Here is a 23,953-nt window from a genome sequence, read left to right as displayed (position 1 = left end):
TGTTGGATCTGGGAGCGTAGAGGATCTTGTAGCCATCAGGGAGGAAACTGTCAAAACGTGTGACGGAGCTGGCCGTGAACCATGTCTCAGTGAGACCGAGAACATCAAGATCAAGTTCCGCCAGGAGGCGGCAGATTTCAGAGGAGTGTTTGACAGCAGAGCAAGAGTTCAGCGTGGCAATATGGAGAAGGTTGCCGTCCTTGAAAGACTTCGGGGAGTGGTAAAATCAGAGGTACGCCCTGCTGAGGTGTAGTAGCAGCCCGAGGGGGGGCAGAAGAGGAAAGAGGAGAGGGCAAGGTAGCCAAGGAGGAGACAGCAGGTGGAGGCAGGGAAGCTGTGGAGGGGATAGAGGGGACAGCAGGAGAAGAAAGGAAATTGATGAGGCGCGGAAAGCATCCATCAAAGAGAAGGTTGGCTTGAGGGCCTTGAACAAGACTGTCCCATTCAAGTAAACATTAATGATGACCTTTGAGGAGTGGAAGGAGGCCAGGAGGGCCTCCCTCCGGGTGCCACCATTAATCGGAGAGGACGAGGAGGGAGAATGCACAGCGACCATATGTAGAGTCCATAGGTCTGGCGAGGGAACGACAAAGAGGATGTCGGTGAAAGTTTGCCGGGAGGAGGCACTGGTATAGGTGTCAGCAATGGGGAGGCCTGAGTTGGAGACCAGGATGTCCTTTTTAAACTTCTTCCTACCAGATTTAGTGAGAAGAGCAGGGTAGTCGAAAGAGAAGCAGTTGGAAAAGATGGGAGAGACGGCGAGCACCATAGAGTAGGTAGGGAGAGAAGAGGAAGGGAGTGGGAAGGGTAGAACACTAGGGAAGGACAGGGTGCAAGCAGACAAGACAGACCGAGATGGAACATGTTGACAATAGGGCAAGACGACCGACGCTTAGATTTTAAATACTTTCACAATGCAACTTTAAAAACAGGAGAAAATACACCCAAGTTTGAGAGTCCTGATAGTACAACAGAATGCAGTCTTAATAGCGACGATGAGATGTTTTTTTTTCTCTATAAATGTTAAATAATATCTGTAAATTGTGCATTTTCTCAAATCTTCTATGTTATCACTTTTTCCACTTTGATATAGGGATAAAAGTCTCAGGCATGTATCAAGGCTCAAAGCATCGGTGTAAGTTATATTAATCAAATTCTTCACTCGGTATCAGTATTTTCTTTATTTGTCCATGTAGCATGCAGATAAATTAGGAAAGCATACTTTTGCTTTGTGAATATTGCGTACCAGACAGGGGTCTAGAACAAAGCCCTTTCCCATGCTATTGGTTGTGTCTTTTTGTCCATGCAACATGCAGATATATTGGGGGGGCGTGGCCAGCAGCGCAATGGAGCAGACGTGAGCTCGATCAGCTCCGTGGCTGCCGCATATATCCTGCCTTTTATAGCCTGATTCCTGAGAGTTCTACACACTTCTGATACCTGCATCGATAGCCGACGCACTGGGGCACCATCGGATGCAAAATCCAAGAATAACCGAAGCCCCAAGAGTGAACCCGAGGCGAGTGAAGAGTGAAGCGGAGAGGGCGCCCGTGCTCCCAAGATGGCCGCTGCCAACACGTAATGCAGTTTGGGGCCTGTCAGGCTGCAGGGAGCGACGGCACTGCAAGAAGACTTGACGGAAAATGCCAGACCATCTCTGCCCCTGTAGTAGCAGCGGGGATGGGGTAGGGAGCTGGCCCACGAGGAGTCAACCCCTTGCGGGAACGTAGCCCGCCACTCGAAGGCCCTGCGGTTCGACGGCCGGGAAGAATCCCTCACCGAGACTTTGAGCGAGCCTGGTGAGTGCCCCCAAGCACCAGCCCGAACCCACACACCAGTAAACCCGAGGTGGAAGCCCCTCTCCGAGCCACACCTGCGGGAGACTTCGGATGAAGAACTCTCGTCTTACCAGGACTGCCGCGGCACACGCTGAACTACCCGATCCACAGCGCGCCTCGGGTTCACCTGCGTGCACACACTATCGCGAAACGCGCGGCCACGTGGACTAAATGCCACCACGAAACCGGCGAACCTACCTCTCTCCAAGGATGGGCAAAGACAAATTGAAAAAGGCCTCTATGCAAAGCAAGATGGACCCATTTGCGGTGGCACAGGCCCAGGCCATGCAGACCTACACACCACAGACGCCCCCCTGCCTCCCCCGAGGACGAGACCGCCCTCTCCCTGAGAGAAGTGATGGCCGCCATTGCCAACTCCCGCTCCTCGATGGAGATCAAAATTGACAGTATAGCGGCGTATGTCTCCTTTCTGCGCCATGACTTGCAGAAACTCTCCGCTCGTACGGGGGGAGGCGGAACAACGCATCTCGGGGACTGAAGACAACATTAGAGGCATCAATCAACAACTCTCACAGACTCTAAATCGTCTGAAAATGTTAGAGACCCGTGTGGATGAGGGGGAAGGAAGATCGCGCCGCAACAATGTACGCATCCTCGGCCTCTCGGAGGGGGGAGGAAGGGCCCAGAATGGAGCTCTTCTTGGAATAATGGTTGGTGGACATCTACGCGCCTCACCCCTTCTCTAAGTTCTTCTTGGTGGAGAGAGCTCACAGAATGCCATCGGGCAGACCTATACCAGGCGCACCGCCCAGAACGATCATAGCCAGATTCCTTAATTATCGGGACAGAGATGCACTCCTTCAAATGGCTCTCTCCAAGGGTACAATCACCCATAATGGCTCCCGAAACGCCTTTTTCCCTGATTACACCCGGGAGGTGCAGAGGGCGAGACAGTTGTTTGAACCGCTGAAGCGGCAACTATTTCACATGAAAGTAAGATACGGACTTCTGTTTCCGACCCAGCTCAAGATCCACTACAAGGGAACCACAGTTCATTTCACGGATCCGAAGGAGGCTTGGAGATGGGCGGAGGCGCACATTGAAGGAGACTGGACGTCTAGACCGACGGATCGGGGAAGGAGACCCCGGCCTTGGACGGGTCGTCCCCCTCCAGGGGGGGCGCCCGGATGCCCAGGAACTAGCGATCCTGGAACAGGCGGCAAACCCCGCCAACTAAGACACGGGAAACCAACTAGCACTAAGATGCGACGCAATACCGAGGCGAGGCCAACGTCACACGTGAACCCTAAGAACCACGGAATGCTGAAAGGCGGTAGGAGTTGCGGACCCAAGGGGACCCTTTTGCTCTCCTGCCAGCCAGAACCCCAAGTTTAAGCTGACACTCTAGTTTCGAGTGTCAACGATGTTCGGGAGACAGGTACTTGTGTTGGGGTGGAGTATAGGGAGGGAGGTATGGGCGAGATTATGTTGTTCTTGTTTCGGTATTAATACACGTTTATTACGCATTCAAGAGATGAAGGAATCACACCACCCAACACACCGACACATACCAATTCCATGAAACAACCCATAATGTCTGCAAACCTAGTACTGTACACAATAAATGGCGACCACACTGACCCATGCACCAACCCCTGAGCGCCCCAGATCTCTCAAAATAATTACATGGAATGTGAATGGGTTGGGGTCCAGAATTAAGCGACGCCTTGTTCTGCAATTCTTGAACAGACACTCCCCACGACGTCGCCCTGATAAATGAGACACACTTAGCTGGGACCAGCTGCACTTTCTTTCGCAGAACCAACTACCGATTGGCTCTACATGCGGGCTACACAATGGGATCCAGAGGGACTCTTATCCTGATGCACAAACGCGTCCCATTCACATCGCTAACAGTTGAACAAGACCCCCGGGGTCGCTATGTGGTGGTCATAGGAACACTGGGACAAGAAACACTGGCCATCGCATCAGTGTACTCCCCGCCAGGACTGGGAGAGGAACTTGTGGATGAGTTGGTCATGCTTATGGCAAAACGCCAACCTGATACGTGGATTTTGGGGGCGATTTTAACGATGTCATGTGCAATAGTAAGGATCGCACTCACATCAGGGACCGCAACCCAAACACCCCCACCAAATTAGCTACATTTGCGTCGGCCTTGGGCCTTCGGGATGTGTGGCGGCATCTCCACCCTGTAGACGAGGCCTACATATTCCACTCGGGAGCACACGGGTCCATGTCCAGGCTGGACTACCTCTTCCTCCCAGGCACTGATATACACAGGGCGACCGCTGCAGACCTACTCTCCCGAGGCATCTCAGACCACTCGCTCCTCATGCCGGTACTGCGCATACAAAGCGAAACCCTACCCAGATCATGGAGGCTGAATAGCTACTATCTGGGCTCCCCTGATCTTGTCGACCACCTCACGGAAGTAACTAATGAATATTTTGAAATTAATACCTCTACGGTCGATGACCCAGTCACGATATGGGAAGCATACAAAACGGTACTGAGGGGGGGACGTGATCTCCTGGGTAGCAAATAAGAAGAGGGAGCGACTTCGGAAGTTGCTGGAGGCAGAAACTGATGTGGGCGATTGGGAAGCCAAATTTGTTCGCGACCCAAGCCCGGAGACTCTCAGATCCCTTAAGGGTGCTAGAGAGCGTCTTCGACATATCGAACTAGACAACGCCATACAAGCCCACCAAGACTCCAGGGCAAGGGTCTATGAACACGGGGACAAAGCTGGGAAAATGTTGGCCTGGCTCGAGAGAAGAGACAAGGGTCAACGCCACGTTAGGGAGATTATAACCCCGCAGAATGGGAAATGCCACTCGGACAGGGATATAGCACAGGCTTTCGCTGACTTCTATGCTACTCTGTATGCCGCCCCAGTGTCCCCTCTGGATCCCTCCCTACTAGACAACATCACCCTACCATTCCTATCAGAACAACAGAGGGCACAACTGGACTCGGCTCTCACCGAAGCGGAGATTGCTGAGGCTGTAGCCCAATTGCAGTCAGGGAAAACGCCGGGCCCCAACGGGTTCCCGGTCGAGACCTGGAAGAAACTGGGTGGGGAGAAACTGGCACCATATCTTCACAAAATTTTCCTCGGGGCCCGCGACCAGGGCGCTCTCCCGCCGGATCTGCGAAAAGCCACCATCGTCGTTATTGCCAAACCAGGTAAACCACCTGAGCAATGTGCCTCCTATAGGCCTATCTCATTAATCAATAGCGAAACTAAAATCCTCACCAAAATCCTAGCCAACCGGTTGCAAGCGGTAATTACCTTCCTGGTCCACCCGGACCAATGCAGGTTTATGCCACATAAATCAACACGTATGAACTTGCGGCACCTCCACCTACTGCTGGAAAGGGCCCCTATCATAGACAAACCGCTTGCACTACTTGCCGTAGCTTTTGAGAAGGCGTTCGACTCGGTTCGTTGGGACAGCCTCTGGGAAACTATGCGAAGAATGGGATTCGGGGACAACTTCCTGGGATGGGTACAACTCCTTTACACAGATCCACAAGCAGTGGTGAAGGTAAATGGGTGGCCCTCTGAGCTTTTCCCCCTGGGCAAGGGCAAACGGCAGGGATACCCCTTGTCCCCACCGCCCCCCTTCTCTTCGCCCTTGCGATAGAGACACTCGCACTGTGGCTCTGCCAGAGCAAGGATTGGTTTGGTTTCAGGTGGCCGGAGGGGCACAAAGACAGGGCGTCTTTGTACGCGGATGATCTCTTGGTATACTTGGGTGACCCGATACAAACCTGCCCCATAGTGACGCAAATGCTCATCCGATACGGTGAATTCAGTGGGCTGAGAATGAACTGGGACACATCTATCCTTTTCCCGGTAAAGGGCGGTACACGGGCCATCCCCCAGGAATGCCCATACAAGGTGGAACCAAGCGGCTTCCGGTTTCTTGGGATTTGGATATCGGAGGACCTGACGCGCTACGCAGCCCATAACCTCCAGCCGATCATGGACCGTTTTAAAGACGATGTCTGCCACTGGAGGCTTCTCCCCCCTGACACTAATGGGTAGAGCCGCCCTCTTTAAGATGATTACCCTGCCCCGATTTCTCTATGTACTACAAAACGCACCACTGGAGATTCAAGACACCGAATTTGACCGCCTTGACTCCCTCCTTAGAGAACTCATGGGGAGGGGGACAGCCTCGTATTGCACTGGCCACACTCCAGAGATCGGTTTGGGAGGGGGTATCGGCGTGCCCTGTCTTCGAGCTTACTACTGGGCCTCCCAGCTGGCGGTGGATAACGACCTACTACACGGGGACAGGGAACTCCCGCACATAAGGGCAGAAATTGCAGCCATCCATGACACTGACCCATTACACCTGCTCTACCAGCCCCTCCACAGACCCTCACCCCATACAATGGCAGCACATATCTCAAGGGTCTGGAGATGGGCCCACGCCTTTGTGGGATGGAAAGACGAGATCACCACTGCACAACCCCTGTGGCATAATAGTAACCTGGCCGAATTGGGGAAACTCAGTCCATGGCCCAAATGGGAGGAGGCTGAAATCACAAAGATAGGGGATGTCCCGATGGATGGGGAAATCGCCTCCTTTGCAGCACTGCAGCAGAAATTCCAGCTCCCAACCACCGAACGCTATCACCATACTCAACTGACTCGCGCCCTACGGACATGCATCCCGTAGGACCCCGCTATTCCCAAGTACACACCCTTAGAGCGCAATATACTTCCAACACACATCCTTACTAAAGTCACTCACTTCTATATTATGCAATGCCATGTCCTCCTTTGCTACTCCGGAACTTCCTCGTCTTAAATCCAAATGGGAGGACGATGTGGGAGCCATAGACCCGGAAGACTGGATCCAGATCCTAATGCATCCCAGGGAGATTGCGATCTCCTCCAGACTCCGCCTGGTCCAACTTCAAATCCTCCACAGAATATACTACCCAAGAACTATGATGCATGGCTGGAAACGAGCCCCAAACCCAAACTGCCTCCGGTGTGGGGGAGAGGTTGGAACATTCATACACATCCTCTGGGAATATCCGCAAATCCAGACTTTCTGGGGGAAATGCTGCAATGAACTATCCAGGGTGCTAGGCCGCAATTTAACACTGGACCCAAAGGTGGTGGTGTTGGGTACCCCTGACGAGAACACTACTAATAAATGGGAAGGACTGCTCCTATCCACGGCCGCAGGACTGATGAAGCGGAACATTGCCCAAAAATGGGGTGCCCCAGAATCCCCAAAATTGGATCAATGGACAGACGATATGGACACACTGGCAATGTTAGAGCACAGAGTTTATAAAGCAAGTGGCTGCCCTACCAAAGCTTCTAAGATATGGGGCAAATGGGAGGAGAGGGAATCCCAGTAATTTATCCTAAAATACAAGACAAAATTGTAGATGGAATGGGCGACAGGTGGAGACCAATTGACTCTTACCATGCCTTCACTTACTGATTCGTTCCTTGAATGCATATGTTTTGACCTTGTTTTTCTTTTGGTTTTCGTTGATTGTATTGTTTAAATCCAATAAAATGCAATATAAAAAAAAAAATGCAGATATATTGTGAAAACATTATTTTGCATGTAAATAGTGCATACGAGAGGGGGCTGGAAAGAAGCCGTTTCCGATGCTATTTGTTAGACCATTATGTCCTTTATCTTGTAGCTTTTATGCCCTGGCTGGAGGGCGGACATGGCGTTTAATGGCCCGCCAGCCTGAGCTTTTCGCTCGGGCTGCGAGACGATAAACCCAGGGGTGTGGATGGTTTTAATTTTCAGCACGAGCAAATCTCCTGTCTGAATGAAAAAAAAAAAAAATCAAATTGCTGCCGCCATTAAAATAGAAAAGGGACGGGGCATGGCCTGGAGCGCCAGCGATGTGGCAGCTCCATTGATGGCCTCCGCATGGGTCCACGGCCATAATCGTAATATTGCCGGTTCCTGCCATGCTAACCGCCAGCACGATATGAGATGAGACACCGGAGCTTCCCCTGCATCACCGGCTGCTACCTGGGTGCTTAACGGCCCCAGGATCACAGAAAACGCGGCGAGGGAAAGCTCCTCCGGTGCCCGCTCTGCAATCCAAGATGGCGGCTGCAACTCCGAGCCCCTACCCCCGCAGCCCGTCGGCCTTGCCTCGCCTGCCTTGGTCCAGCTCTAGGGATCGGATCTCCTCCGGCGCGCACTAACAGTGCGCTGGCATCGCCTGCTCCCGCCCGCCAGCTTCACCCAGCTCCCGTGTGGGGGCCGCCCGCACTCCCAGCTGGCCCTGATCCCACGGCCCCATATGATCTGTGCCCCCCACCCAGACTGGCTTGCCCACATGTGCCGCTGGAGGGGCTCCAAATCGCCAGCGCTCCTGTCGCAAACTCGCTTGCCTGGATGAACAGCTGGATGGGTCCTGACTCGCTGGAGCTCTCCACTCGGACTTGCCCGCCTGCATGAGCCGAGACGATCCGGCTCATCCTCTTGCTGAGGCCCTCAGCCCGATGGATCCCGTGTGCACTGGCGGCGCACTGATCCCGCCTGCTCCCTCCCGCCCGGCAGCTTCCCCCAGCATCCGTCTGGGGCCGCCCGCACTCTCACACTTCCCTGTTGGAGCCGGTGGGCAGCATTCCAGCTACCGCTGGGCGCCCTGCTGGAGGGGGGGGGGGGCTCCTGGCCACTATCAGCAATGTGGCCCCAGCGCCTAGGAGGGGAGACACGCTTGACTCAGGTGAGCCCCGGCCATCCCCCATTACAACGCCTTGGGGCTCTGCCTCCTTCCTTAACCTGGCGCAGAGTCCCCCTGCTCTCTGCAGCGGTCCTTTCCTCCACCAGCCTCAACCTGGGGGCACCTGTTGCTGGGGCAAGCTGGTCCTTTCGAGGCCCACGGGGGCAGCCCCCTCCTGCTGACTAAGTCACGCCACCGACTTCCTGGGGCGCCCCTGCCCACCCCCCATCTTTACCAGCCAGAGGGAGCCTGCCTGCAGCACCTGCAACCTGGATTCATACAGCAGAGGGCGAGTCATAGGCCCACAGCCATCTTACTCTGCGTGTCCTCTCCACTAAGGTAATTTTGACACCCTTTGATGGAGTGGAAGCCCTTGCCGCCCGCCCACTCCATCTCCCCGGTCACCGACAGTTAAAAATCGGTCCCCCCCGCCCCCCCCCCGGTCACAGTTTGGACCTCCCGTTGGAGGCCGATGTTGGAAGTTCATATATCCCCTACAATTTTTGGCATCCAACGGAACCAAGAAGGGAGGTACCGCCATGCTCTTCGCAAAGGACTTGAAACCCCAGATCCTGGACTCGCTAAAATGCCAGGGGGGTCACTTTATGGCAGTCAAATGCATCATCCTCGGCCAACTTTACACCCTCCTCTCAGCCTACGCTCTGAACGAGCACCAGGAAGGATTCTATCAAAATCTGGAAGATTCCCTCCTTCCATTCATTGAGGGGCAAGTAGTCATCGGAGGAGACTTTAATGGGGTCCCGGACCCCCTTAAAGATAAATCTCACCCCCCCAACATCCAGGGACCTGAAGTTGGCAACAGTCCTGCTCCACTTGTTTCTCACGCTGAACATCGTTGACACCTGGAGGGTACTATCCCCGGAAGAGAAAGACTTCACCTTCTATTCGTATGTGCACCGTACCTTCTCTAGAATCGAGCTACTGCTGGCCTCCCCCCCCCCCCCCGATCCTGACCTTCACGGATGGCGTTACGATTGGCCCCGGATCCTCTCTGACCATGCCCCGGTCTCGCTCACCCTGCGGTCCCATGACCCAGATCATCATCCTCCTCCTCCTCCTCCTCGCTGCCAGTGGAGCCTATATGACCCTATCTTGGGGGACATGGCAGTGAGAGACACAATCGCCAGAACAATTATTAACTTTTTTGCTGAAAACCGCAACGAGGACACCTCCCCGGCTAACACCTGGGACGCCATGAAAGCAGTGCTTAGAGGGGAATTGATCGCCCAAGGCGCCGCATTCCACAAACAGAAGCAGGCGGCCCGTGCTATCCTGGAAGCCGACGTCCGTGAGGCCGAGGCCACTCATAAACTAAAGGGCTGGTCCCCGAAATCTTACAGGGTCTTACAAATGGCGATGAAGAGGCTCGAGGCGCACTACGCCGACGCCACAGCAAACCTGCTAACCAGAACCAAACAATGGTACTACGCCCATAACAACAAGGCTAACAAGCTGCTGGTCAGTAAACTGGCTAAGGAAAAGAGCAGAAATACCATCCTGGGTCTCCGCGACGCACAGAGAACGATCCACTACTCGGATCACGAGAAACTGCGACTGGCAGTCGCCCACCAGTCGGAAATAATGACGGCAGTCCCGCGGGACCTAAACGAGCAGCGCTCCTACATCCAAGAGGCGGCGCTTCCGCTCCTGACCCCGGAGGCGAGAGAAGAACTTGAAACGCCTATTACAAATGAGGAAGTGGAGGAAGCCATTAAAAGTTTTAAGTCTAGGGCCCTAGGCCCAGAAGGATTCTCCACACGTTTCTATAAACTCTTTCGCCCCCAATTAGTGGTCCCCCCTGACCCGCCTCTTTAACTTGTTCGCAGCTACTGGAACGGTTACCCCAACGATGCAGGAGTCCATCACGGTCCTCATTCTCAAGCCTGGAAAGGACCCCCAAGAGAATAGTTTGTATAGACCCATTTCTCTGTTGAACTTGGACGCCAATATATACTCCAAGATCTTGGCCAATCGCCACGCTCCTACTCTTCCGAGCGTTATAGACCTGGATCAGACTGGGTTTATACACCACAGATCGACAAAAGACAACATTCGCAGGGCACTGGATCTAATAGAGGTCGCCAGTCAGTACTCCCAACAACTGGCCCTGCTGGCGCTGGATGCAACCAAAGGCTTCGACAAGGTGGACTGGCCCTAACTTCACCTCACCCTTGAGGCCTTCGGCTTTGGCTCAACCTTCAGGAGAATGATCCTAGCGAACTATCAAGCCCCTAAGACCCGGCTGAGAGTTAATGGCCACTTGCCGAATCCAATCCCTCTCACATGCGGGACGCGACAGGGATGTCCACTATCCCCCCCCCCTGCTCTTCGGCTTGCGCCATGGAACCGTTAGCCCAGCGAGTTCGCCAGAACCACCCGATCAGTGGCCCGAGGATCGGCTCAGCCCAACACAAAATTGCCCTCTACGCGGACTATGTGTTGCTAACCATCACAAACATCAAAGTTTCCATGAGGGCAGCCCTGACCGAAATCCAGGACTTCGGGAGGGTATCGGGATTTGCCATCCGTTTCGAAAAACCAACAGATCTCGGAGTGGATCTGAACCCAGGCGAGAGAGTGGCCTTGGAGAAGCAAAGCCCGTTTCAATGGAGCACTCAAGCGATCCCATACTTGGTGGTTCAGGTCCCCGCTCACTCAGCGATCAGGCCAACTTCCCCCCCACTCTTTGAGGAATTGGAAAAGGACCTTGCCCGTTGGCAGACGCAAGAGATCTCGTTGTTGGGTCGCATAACGACATGCAAAATGAACCTCCTCCCCCGCTTCCTTTACGCCTGTGCTTCCCTCCAAACCAAAATCCCTCTTCCCCTTTTACAGCGGCTCCCAAGGAAAATCATCGACTTCATTTGGAAGCGCAAGAAAGCGCGGATCCCTCAGAGAACGATGATGGCCAGCACGAGACTGGGGGTGCCGGACCTTCCGAAAATACTAAATTGCATCACAACTGGCCCACTTTAAAGCATGGGGACTCACCACTAGGCGCCCAAAGTGGGTAGAGATCGAACAATCCCGCCTCCCTCTCCCCCTTCACTTTCTTCCGTTTATCCCCGCCGTACTACGCCGGAGTTGGCCAGTAGTGTTGACCGCCACTAAGCAGTCGGTAAAGGCATGGGAGTGGGCCCGCAGACATGGAGGTATCCCAGGAGGTTTGACCGCGTGCTCCCCAATCTTCCTCAACCCAGCCTTTTCCCCGGGAGCTCACCCAACGAACTTTAGGAACTGGGTGGCAGGAGGCCTTGAAGCATTGGGGCAGCTCTTAGGGGGGCATCCCCTTCTCACTTTCGAACACTGTAAAACGATTTTCCAGCTAGCGGAGATGTGCAGATTTACTTATGCCCAACTGAAGCACTGGTGCTCCCACCCCCAGACCTGGGCGGCTGCAACACGACCCCTTGCCCCGCTAGAGCTCACAGTGAATGACCTGCCAGCCCGGGGAAAAATCTCAGCCCTCTACAAACTATTGCAGGACGACCCCCTCCATACTAGGCCCTCATATATGTCCCAATGGGAGGACGGACCTGCATCATGCTATTGGGGATCAGACATGGGTGGACGTCTGGACGAGAACGCGCACAGCATCTCGTTGCATCACTAACCGGAAATGCGCTCACAAACTGCTTTTGTGCTGGTACTACCAACCCCTGCGCCTCCATCACTTTCAGCAGGCCCTGGACCCCCACTGCTGGCGTCACTGCGGCCACCCAGGCTCCTACTTCCACATGTGGTGGACCTGCCCCAAGATAAGGGAGTTCTGGACCCAATGCCTTGCCACCACAAAGGACATCACCCAAGAGGAAATTCTGCTAACGACCGAGGAAGTCCTCCTGGGGATACCGCTCCCGGACTCGTACCTGAGAACAGGCAGGAGGGCAACGCCGATATCCCAATTCTTGTTGGCAGCCAAAATCACAGTGGCCCGCACTTGGAAGTCCGCGGAAGGACCCCTGATGACCCTCTGGTGGATTAACCTTTGGGAAATCCTGATAGCTGAAAAGGTCACGGCAGCCAAAGCTGGACTGCTCCACCGATTCACCGATATTTGGGCACCAGTCCTAGACTATGACCAGAACTACCCAGCCCTGACCTACAAGCCACCATGTTAAAATGCATTCTTGATAGGTTGTTTGACCTTTCCAAGACATACAATCATTCAAATTGTTGGAGTTTAATAAACTTTAATCAGGATAGAGAGTGTCAATAGATAACTTGACATGTCAATGTTGAGAATGAATGCACCATTTTTTACGGACACTTTCACTTACAAGTACAGCGTTATCCGTCTGGTACATGGCAGGCATCAACCCATATCGTCAAAGGGATAATGCATGACGTCCCACACAATGTTTACTATGTATTTTCAACAAATCTAATATGGCACCTGCGGCTATTCGCACCGGGGACGCCAATGCAAATGGTCCCTCAGTAAAGCGGTCCTGCAAAAAGAGGTTCTCTTTCTGCGCATCAGCATACTGTGCACAGGTATGTTCTATGAGGCCTGCTAAAAACTAACCAGCAGTATCAATGATGCAATATAAAGCACGGTAACAAAGTATTGATTTAAACCAATGAGAAACCCTCATCACGAACTAAATGGATCTTGTTTGAGAATGTACAATACTAGTTTGAGCACCTTAGTAGGATGCCTGGTAAAACATACCAGATTGTAATCCAACACTAATCAGGATGATCATATCCTTGATCTTGCAGGTATAGGGTATCGCACCCTAATAAATTCACAAAGAGAAATACTCGAAAATAAGGTGAGAAGTACAATACATTACAAATGGACACATTACGGGCACTGATAATTAGATGACCAATGGTGGTAGCTGCATGCAAAGTCACAATGGTGACCCATTATCCTTAAGGTTCGGTGCATAGATTAAACAATGTTGACAAATGTGACACAAACATATTCATGAAAAATTACCTATTTCGTGCTACTGTTATTCTAACTTAACAATGAGGCTTGTAGAATTTCACCAACACACGTTTGGTCATTTATGACTGCAACAGGGATATTTTGGAGTAAATTGTAAGTCAATCCCAAGACTGAGATCTGCAACCATTTAGGTGCTAACAAGAGATTAATGATACATGATACACCATTGACAAACAAAACATTTTTGTTTTCCTTTATTTTTTGTTCTCCCTTCCCTTACTATTCCTCCCCTTACCATCCCTTGGTCCTTCTTTTCTTTACTTGCTTCATGGGGAATTGTTTTTAAAAAATACCTTTTTTTTTAATTACTTTGCTGATTGTTATTGCATAATGTGAAAACGTTTAAACATCATGGAACATTGAATATTGTTTGTTATGTGTAAAATATTGTGACAATAACTGTATACAAATGGGCAAACGTTGAGAAAGACTGAGGCACGGTCGAAACACGTGTTGGCAAATTGGGCAAGTGACACTTAATAGAGATCTTATTGGCTCAGTGAACTAATGGCTTGTATTGATCTTAATCATACCTATTGGACTTATCAGCACACCTAACTACCAAGTATCATGCGGACTAGCAGCACTCATTAAGCGCAGAAAAACCCAGCATACCCCGATCCTGTTACCATCATGGGATTAGGCAGAAACCAGCCCCTGTGAGTGAAGGAATATATTGGGGAACACCTGTTCCTGAGCTCATAGTTGCTGGATTTTTGGAGGATAGGCAGGTCTGCTTACCCGTTTGAGGATTTGCAGCCGTTTTTCACTGTTGCTGCATTTTTGGCCCCCTTCTGGCTGGATGTAGTCGCCTGGGAATAGCTTTGATTTTAATCCTTGGCTGCGGGGTGCCCTTCCCGAGATTTCGTCATCCTGCTCTCGGAGCTGCTCATCTGCTGGGGCCAGGCCCTCCATCCTAGGGCTGTTTTCTGTTCCGTTGTACTGCATTTACCACTGTTTCCCACCAAGTCATCCCACATTGGTTCTGGAAGCCTGAAATGTGTTGGGACTTCCCAAACCCACCAAATGTGCTTGTCTGGGTCGTCTATGGTAGCCACCACTGTTGTCCTGCTGCAGGAGCGGTTTCTGTGCGTGTGCTGACCATGTTTGCCTCCTGGAGCCATATCCATCGTGGATTCCACTTCTGGATAGTGGGTCCCACTCCACAGAAGGACGTTTGTTCTTTTGGGCCGTATGAGTTCATCGTTGGCTCGGGGTGTCAATCCCTGAGTGACCGAAGACTTCATTCCGACCTTTAGAAAGAAGCTGCCACTTACTGCGTTGTTTCTCCTTCTGAGACCCCAATTTCTTGAGGCAACCACTGCAAGTACTTGCCACTAGGCCCTGGGTTGGCGGGTCTCTGTGGTCTGTGGTCGTTGGGTTCTGCAGGTCCCCTTCTACTGCATTACCCATTGTATAACATTGGGGCCTGAATCCTGCTCTGCTTCCTTTCTCCTGGGACTGCTGGGTCTTAAACCCTACACTTGATTTCTTCTTCTGGGTCTCCACTGGGGTTGATTGTCGTCTTCTTGGTACCTCTGGAAAGAAACACTTACCTGGATTGTTCCTAATGTTTCCTTTGGGCCACTCTTCTCAAAATAAACTCTTAAAGGTGACACTGCAAGGTACTCGCCTGTACTGTGAGATTATCCTAGGGTGCTCCTAAGTTCTCCCACCAAGTCCTAGATCTTTAGAGCCTTCCCCTGATGTACTGGGAACTTTTAAATATGTACATTACACTCATTCACAGGTTATTCATTGTATCCTTGTGTGTTAATACTTGTGCCTCCTTGGTGTATAATATTCCCTTCTGGACCTAGGGACTGCCCATTTCAAACATATCCTGGACTTTGGTAGCCCTCATGGCTGTGTTGGATATTGTGTTCCCCTGTGCTCGATAACGAAGTTCTATACTGTGTTATAGGTATATGTGTCAGTATAATACTTAGTGCAGGTGTCCTATTACCTTCTGCATGAAGTTCTGTTAGTTATCTTGGAATGCTGAACCCTATCATTACTGTCTGTAATCGTTTCTCTGGGTCTTTGTCCTAACTTGCATCTGGAAGCGTATATGTATGGGGCCTACCACCAGGTATGTGGCCTATATTTTAGGTTAAGGATTGAGTTGGGCCTTTTCTGGCCATTTACTCTTCCCTTACCTACACTATGTTCTGCAATGCGTTCTATGTAACCAGAGTACTTTTTTCTCCTATCATAAACATTTTGTGTGTCTAATAAAGTGTATATTTTTTTACAGTATGCCAGCGTGGTGGTGGTCTTCTGTGTGGTGTCAGTTGGGACTAATTGTACCGCCCTGCCAGGCTTCTGCCCTCCTATAGCTAAGCCTGACTCTGGTCTTTCCTTTTGGGTGACTCGCTGCTCCACCATTAGATTAGATTAGATGATTGCACTGCCCTCACTGGAGGGTTGTGCAAAAATCTCCCTACAGGGAGGTTAGCAGTTGCACAAAGGTAGAAACAATTTCTTCTGGGTAAATTGGAGTGGCTGCAGAATGCATATGTATTTCATGGAGAAACTTTCGTATGTGACCCATGATGACAGTCCATCTTTACAGAGGAATGGGGGACTGTTATGGAAAATACGCGACACAGCCAGAGGTACTCCCTCTACAAGTAAATTGTGGGTTGTGAGTTGAGTGGAAGTGGGAAGAATGTCGTCAGTGGTCGAAATGGGGCGGGACCGGTTTGGAGCGGTGCTCCTCTACCTTTTTTACATTTATTTAAAGTTTTACTGTTCCTATACTTAAACGATTATAGAATGGTTTCGCTTTAAAAACAAAGTGTAGGAAGAAGTTGAAACTTGCACTTCAGTGCGCTGCGATGAAAATTCCCATAAACAGCACGCATGTTTGTTTGGGGGTTTTGATTGCACATGGGAGGGGGCGTGGCGATGGGGGGGTTGTGGAGAGCAGGGGCAGGAGGACAGCAGTGAACATAGTTCCACTATTTCTTTGGTACACTTCTCCACTGAATAATGTATGATGAACAAGCAGAGTGAAAATGTGTTCCTTGCTCAATTGTTATAGACTTAGATGAATTTAAGTATGTTGTGCGTTTCACCTCCAGTTTTTTTTTTCCGTGTCTTGTATAGATCCCCTTTTTGTGTTTTGAATTTGGCCAGAGGGCATTTCTAGGCTGTAAAAGACTTCTCTAGGTGAAGTTATTGGTGTGCGGTTCACGAGTTATATTCTTGGAAAGGCTGATGTTTACTTTTGTTTATTATTTAAGCCTGATATATTTAGGACGAAAATGTGGACTTTCTTTTGGTCAGTTTTTATTTTATGTTGTACTATTTTGGAAACATTTTATAAAAAATATACTGACCGTAAAAAAATAGTTAATTTAACTTGCAGTTCCTGTACACATTTCCTGGCCTCTTATTTACTATGTTTTCAGAGACCGTTTAGTAGGGATATCTACTTATTGCGTAGCTTGTCTAGACTAATTCTTCAGCCCTCATTGCCTCACTCCAGCTCCTTTCGCTTAACAAAAAGCATTACAATTGCTCGGAGGGGCGCGGACGTGGTGGTATGGAGCGTGAGGAGGAGTGGGATCCTTCTTTTTTTCAGTTTCCCTCTTCTGAAAGCATTTTCAATCTCATCTCAGCAAAGGTGCAATACCCCAGTCGGTTACAGTTTCCCTAGATATTTGTCCAGACCTTTTCATTTTCGTTTCAAAAGTGTTGTCCACTGATTTATTTTATTTAGTTTGCTTGTGCTTATTTAGCAGTACTTATTTTAACTTTCGTTTACCCCAGTTCACAGCAAACTGTTCTTTTAAATCGTTTCTCTAGATTTGCTATCCTGGACTTCTGGAGAGTTTAGGAGTTCAGCAGGTTGAGGATCAGTAATGCCTTCAACTGGCTAACAAGAAATGGTCTCGTGTCCTTGGCAATGGCTATGCTTTGCCTCCATATCTGACAAGCGGCAAACGCAGTTGGTGCTTTTCTGCTGTGCGCAGCATGCTTCTGTGCATCAAGCACCCCTGCAACGCCTACAGTTTTACCAGCAGAACCTCTTTAATTGGTGGAGATTTGCTGTGATTGCCTGTCCCTTTCGCACCTTTTTTTGATGTTTATCTGCCACATAGCTCTTGTATAGACATTATGTCATTAGCTTGGAACCTCGTCATGGCGAGAGCAGATGAGAGCTCATTTATTTAAAAGCTGATCTCCTCAATTTCTTGTCGCTGTAATGAACTTTCTACAGTGGGCTTCAATTGGGGAGGGGGGGGGAAAGGAGAGGAGAGGAGAGGAGAGGAGAGGAGAGGAGAGGAGAGAGAGAGAGAGAGAGAGAGAGAGAGAGAGAGAGAGAGAGAGGTGTGTGTGCGCACGCATATACAGAGGTCAATTGCTTTCCACTTGCTCATGATTGCTTACTCGCCTAGAGGGAATTTTCACCCGCAAATGGAAAGTGATTAATGCAAGTTGTGTGGCCTGTCCTTGTATCAGAAGATCTGCCTTTGTTACATGGTCTTGCATTGTGTTCTCTTTACCCCCATTTCCTTTGTGTGAGCCAGTTTTCGAAGCATGCTTTCACTCCCGTTCATCGTATCTTTCCTCTCTGAGCATTACAAGCTGTTTTTCCTTTTTCAGTCTCTCTGCCCTTCAATTACAAGCCTATGCGCCTCCATTAAATAGTTATGTTTCTCTCTTTTTCATTTTAGAGTTTGAGAATGCGGAGACTCTCTTGAATTCTGAGGTGCACATGTTGTTGGAGCATCGCAAGCAACAGAATGAGAGTGCAGAAGATGAGCAAGAGCTCTCGGAAGTGTTCATGAAAACTTTGAACTACACTGCCCGCTTCAGTCGTTTCAAGAATCGCGAAACCATTGCCAGTGTACGCAGGTCAGTAGAAGGCGACAGTACATAGTGATATGCTGGGGCCACGTCAAAGCATCTTCACAGTTTTGGTAATCGGTGCTGCCTATGCTATAACAGTGATCTCAAAAGTAAGTGCTGCAGATCGGGCCTCTAACAAACTTGTCCTGATGAGTTTGTTCTAAAGGACTCTTGGTGAAGGACCTTGCAGCCACCTTGTACTAGTGTTGAGTAAGCTTCTGCTGCCATCAGAGGGGATGAGGCTTCTGTTGTAGGGATGTCTTTTGTGGGCCTTAAGGGGAAGATTCTGCAGAGGCGGTAATTCCTGCAGTCCCCCGTGCCCCCGTGTCATACATTCTGCTTGAATCATGGGGTTGCTTTCTGCTAGAGAAATGGGCTAGTTCAGAATGGTTTCTGCAGTTGGCACTATTTGGGTGGGGGAGCTCAGACTATCTTTTCTGTCAGTATGGGTGAGGTGGTGATGGCTGCTGGTGTCCCTGAAGTGATGACTGTTTATGTAAGCATTGCGGGTGGTGGTTTCTCCTGATAGCATTAGGTTGTGGCTATTGGTACTGGCAGTCAGACAGAGCTTCACCATCTGATTTCTTCTAGTCCAAAAGATGCTGGTACAGACCTGACGTTGCCATCCTCTGACAAGTGCGTTCTGTGTGATTTTTTTTCAAGATACAATTCTGTTGCTGTTTGTCAGCTTTTATGTCAATCAAGAGACCCAGGGTGACTATAACCACCAGTCACGTACACATGCCATTTAAAAACGTTTGGCATCCAGCTAACCAGTGCTGCCCCTCCCATTAAACTTTGATGGGCATGCTTGGGTGATGCTAATACCAGAGGAATCTCCAACAGCCATCCTCTGGCACTCTGCAGAGTACTTTGTGAGCTCCTGGCTGGAGCACATGTCTGGCAACGAGTCTAAATTTTTATTCCCAGCCTCCCCCAATCACACTAGGGCAACGCAGTGCGGTTGTTTGGCTATTGGATTTCCTTCAAACGGCTAGAGAGACAATTTTAAGAACCTGCATGAAGTAAAAGGCTTCATGTAGTTGAAGCGATAACATCTGCAACCCCTGCTTTAAAGTACACTGCCACCAAACAAAACGGTCTCTGGGAGGTTAGTTCCCTGTGGAGATTAGGGTGAGGGGAACCCTAAAGGTCCCCTGATTTGTCAGTTTTAGGCTTGTCCCCAATTAAGTCTGGATTTAACTCGCTGGGGAAAAATGTTCAAAGCAGCACAGAAGAGGAGAACATGGGGGTCGGGGGTGAGGGGGAAGGGGGAATGTGGGCATAAGGTGGAGTTTCTGCCTTGCAGCCATCCATCAATTAAAATGATCATGCAAGTCCCAGAGAATAATGGTGTCTAAGACACACATTTCAGCTATAAAGAACTATGAAAGCGTTGATCTTCACTTGGCTTATTATCTACCCATCTGTTTTCCATTGTTTTTTTTTTTTCTGGCTGAAAAAAGTACACGTCAGTCATTTTGATTTGTGACCTATATCGAACAGGGGGAACCAAATAGAAGCAGTTCTGCAGCGCAGTGGGATTTAAGTCCAGCGTTGAGCAGAATTTCCTGGTAATGTTGTCTCGTGAGTGTCACTGCAAGACCAGAACCTGTCTTCCAAAGTTCCCCTGAGGGCCCATGTTTTAATGTAGGTGTGGAGCACATTTTAGGAGTTGATGAGCTCTTCTTTATTGCAAAGGCTTCTTGGATCCTGGTGCAATATGGGCATAGTTGTATGCTGGAGTGGTCCAGGCCGCTATTCACTTATGGCTAATTAACAGGTTGATATTCCTCCCCTATTTTGTAGGCATCCAGTGGGTGTAGCTCTCCCATGAGCATGGCTAGAGAAGGTTGGCCTTAGTTATGTTTTTATTTAAACTTTAGCCCACAACTGCAAGCTATTACCACTGTTATTGGCCTGCGTACATATGTTTGAGGGATTTAGGGTCATTAATATGCTGGTATAGCCAAGTGGCATGGGAATTTGGGGCAATAGGCACAAGAGTATCCAGTCTGAGGTGCTAACAAAATAAACAAAGTAAGCAGACACTTGGGTCATGAGGACAAAACTAAGGGGGCGGGGAAGCGAGGGGAACATGACCGCCAAAGGGGGCGCAGTACTTCATCTGATAAGAATTGGAGCCCATTTTCCCTTTTAATGGTGGCAGGCAAAAAAGGAAGAAGCTGGCGACATGATAAAGATGGGGCGTAGTGGGGGAGGTGAATGCATGCTGGAGTCTGGCAAGAGCTGGCATTTTAGAGTCGAAACAGAGCTTAGTTATCTACGGAAGAGGTCTGTTGCAAAGTGCTGTGTGCAAACCCACTGATGCGGTTCATAATAAGGATGAATAGTATCTGTGATTGCCTGTATTCAGAGCAATTCCGATTGTTCCGTCAAACCTCCCAGTTGCTAATGCACGCTAGGATTTCAAACCAGGTGGGTTGTAGCATGTACCAGCGCTACAGAGCGTTTTCTAGGATTCCCGTGGCCATGAGGCAACTCCTAGAAGTGTGGTGCTGCTGTATACATTTTATTCTGACTGGTGTTTGGTTTCATCTGAACTAGAGCATAGACTCCTTCGCCTTGATTTTGAAGCTCCAACCCATGTATTTACCCAGGACTCCTTGGATACGGGATACCAGGCGGTGGTTTTATCACATATATCCACTTAGCCAAATTTGGTAGGGTTTGTCCCAATATCCAAGAACCTGTATCCTGTTTCTTCTTGTCGATGTGGCCCCATGACTCAGATCGTTGCATCTGTTGGCATTCCTATACCTCCCACCCTATTTGCCTGCTGAGGTGACTAGCATCTGATTTGCGTGTACCTAAAGCTCTTCTCTCCTTTTTTGGTAAATTGAATTTTCCCTTAAATTATTTTATATCGAGAGACTATATTACAGGCTTATCAAATGTTGATTGGTGAGGGGAGGGAAAGAGCTTGTATTTCCTACAGGCTTTTTCTCCAAATACCTTAACAGTTTTTGCACAGAGCTTCCTGTTGGAACAAAACCATGACTCGTGGTGAATGAAACCGTAAGAGGCCTGTCATTTTTGTGTGTTCCGCCTGGTTAACCAACCTTACACTTGTCTCTCCAGTCGGTCTCAAAACAGAACTTCACAGATGATATAACATAGTGTATGTGTCTCTGGGAGTCCCAAAGACGCCCAGCAGTCTGTTTCCCTGAGAAGGCCAGTCTGCTCGACTAGTTGTGTGAAGGCCTCAATATTTGGGCAAAATATAAGTGTCAAGTGTTGCCATTTGGGGCAAAATACACATTTTAAAACCGTACAGAAGCATGAACTTTTAGTTTTAGAGCCGATCGTACAGGTTGCACTGTTCTTGTTGTTGACAACTTCATTAAAGTTAATTTGTCTTCTTGTGATGTTACATTCTTACCATCTCGACCAGATTCTAACAGAAGAAAATGACACATGCAGCCATTTTGCATCATTGCTATTCTTAAAATGTGAGAATGGTTAGTTCAAATTCTGAATGAATGTAAAAGTAACCTGCATGATCGCCGCAGTAAGTCATGATCTAGTACCGGCAAAGCTGATGGATCTAGATTTTATATACTGAAATGTTTTTGAGGATTTTGTCAATGTTTAACTCCTTTTGTAAGACTGTGGATAGAGGGATTTCACTTGATGCATTTAGTTATGTGGAGTTACTGCACTTGATTTTACACTGTTTAATGATGTTTGGCTGGTCGCTAAGTGCTTCCATCTTAAACCGTTTTGGAAGTGGAAAATCTGGAAAACTGAATTGACCAATATTGCACCATTTGGTTTTGAGTGGGTAAATGGGCACCTTTCCCACTAGATGGCATCTGGACAGGGTTGGTAGAGAACTTTTGTTCTTCTCACAGTAATGTCCATCTTGTTTGGCGTTCTGATCTGTTTTCAGATTATACTTGGTTCCAACCTACCACCTGGTTATAAGGCTTGCCAGATCAAGGAAAATAGGTATTGGGAGAAAATAATTTGCTCCGTCACATTAGTTTGTCAAGTGAGAGCTTGGGTACAGGGATTTGTTAAAGTGCAAACATTTGGGTATACAGTTCAAGTGTAACTTGGCAGAATTCCCATCCTGTTATTAGAAGTGGATGCCTTAAATAGCTCTGCAAAGTGATGGCTGGAAGTCTTTAAATTAATCATGACAGCTACACATTTCACCATTTTGTAGCCCGTGTACGGGTCTGCAGACCACGTGGGGGGGAAGGTCGATGCAGAGGAGAGAGCTTGAAAAAGACTGATGCACAACTCTGCACCATGTTCCCCGCTGCCCCATTGATTGGATTCCAATTCCTCTCCCCCAGCGGAAGCCTGAGCATGACAGAGGAGAGGTGCATAGGTATAGATGAGACTGGTGTGGTGGGTCAGAAGGAGGACACAGACTCTTAGGCCCTTTTAAGTTACTTCAATAAAATACAGTGCATCATGTGCTCTTTCCCGAACACTATGGGTGGTTCCTGCCTATGTTAATAACTTAAGTGCTCTTTCGTCAGTCATGAATGTCCAAAATAAACCATTCCGTTCTCCAAAACTATCCTGTATGACGCTACCATTACTAAAACTAACTTAAATCCAGGAAAATGACTCCCTTCCCCTGAGGATACTCCTAGTGCCGATATGTTGTGAGAGTGCAGAAGGAGGATTGGGCTTAGAAGCTTGTGGCGGAAATGTTTGAGGGAAAAAGACAGTTATTTTTCCGAAAATAACTTTCGGTCTTTTTCTGCCCTGAAGGTTTCTGACTTGGCCCCCACTCCCCTACTTACTTGAGGCGGCACACTTGCTGTGTGCCGCCGACTCGCTGTGTCCCTGCAATGCCTGTTCCGTTTCACTTCCGTGATCGGGAACCGGCTCCTGATTGCTTTGCCCTTCATGTTATTTGGCCTACTAAGAGCCTGCAGGTGAGAGTGCCCCCTCACCCACGGCACCAAAGCCCATATGAAGGCCTCTGTCTGAACCTGTCCGGAGCTGGAGGGGGTGCCCTCCATGCCGCTGCTCCAGCTACTTCACCCCAGCCCAAGTTGCTGACCACACTTGCAGTACCTTTTCATTCAGTGACCATGGGCTTTCTGTGCTACTTTGCACTGGTAAGCCCCCGGAACTGGACTACAACCGTCCGCCTGGTTGCATGGATTGTTGTCTCCTTTTCCTTATAAACATTAACTGCAATCTAGAGCTTGTCTATTATGTGCATCTGCCTAAACTGACTCACTGCTACTTTTCCACTGCTTGTTCGTGCCTTCCTTAAAACTGCTCTCTATGCTTGCATTACACCCATGCACCTTCCATTTCTCTGCTGTATTAGTGCTTCTTGGCAACTTCAAATCTTGGTGTGCTTTTTAGATCACTGCATCCTCCGTGTTTTGTGATGTATTTGTCCCTTTTGGGGGAAAAAAATCCTATGTAGGAGTGCTTTTCATCTGTGCACAGTCTGTCTTCCTTTGCACACCTCCCCCTCAGAGGGCTTAGGATCCCTTGTGTCAAGGATCCTAACTAATTTATTGCAAGGAAGGGATATGTGATGGGTGAATGCATCTTC

The 23,953-nt window shown here is 49.4% G+C and overlaps 1 protein-coding gene across 1 annotated transcript in view; it reads left to right on the top strand.

Moving 5' to 3' along the window:
- POLR2D (RNA polymerase II subunit D) overlaps positions 1-23,953 on the top strand; it is a 226,857-nt gene that overhangs the window by 45,933 nt on the left and 156,971 nt on the right. Inside the window, exon 2 of the mRNA XM_069617827.1 lies at positions 18,222-18,402. Coding sequence (XP_069473928.1) covers positions 18,222-18,402 — 181 coding nt within the window. The remainder of the gene's footprint in view (positions 1-18,221; positions 18,403-23,953) is intronic.

This window comes from Ambystoma mexicanum, chromosome 10 (assembly GCF_040938575.1).
Source record: "Ambystoma mexicanum isolate Mex_15411 chromosome 10, UKY_AmexF1_1, whole genome shotgun sequence".
Lineage (NCBI taxonomy): Eukaryota > Metazoa > Chordata > Amphibia > Caudata > Ambystomatidae > Ambystoma > Ambystoma mexicanum.
This window is presented reverse-complemented; position numbering and strand designations above follow the sequence as displayed.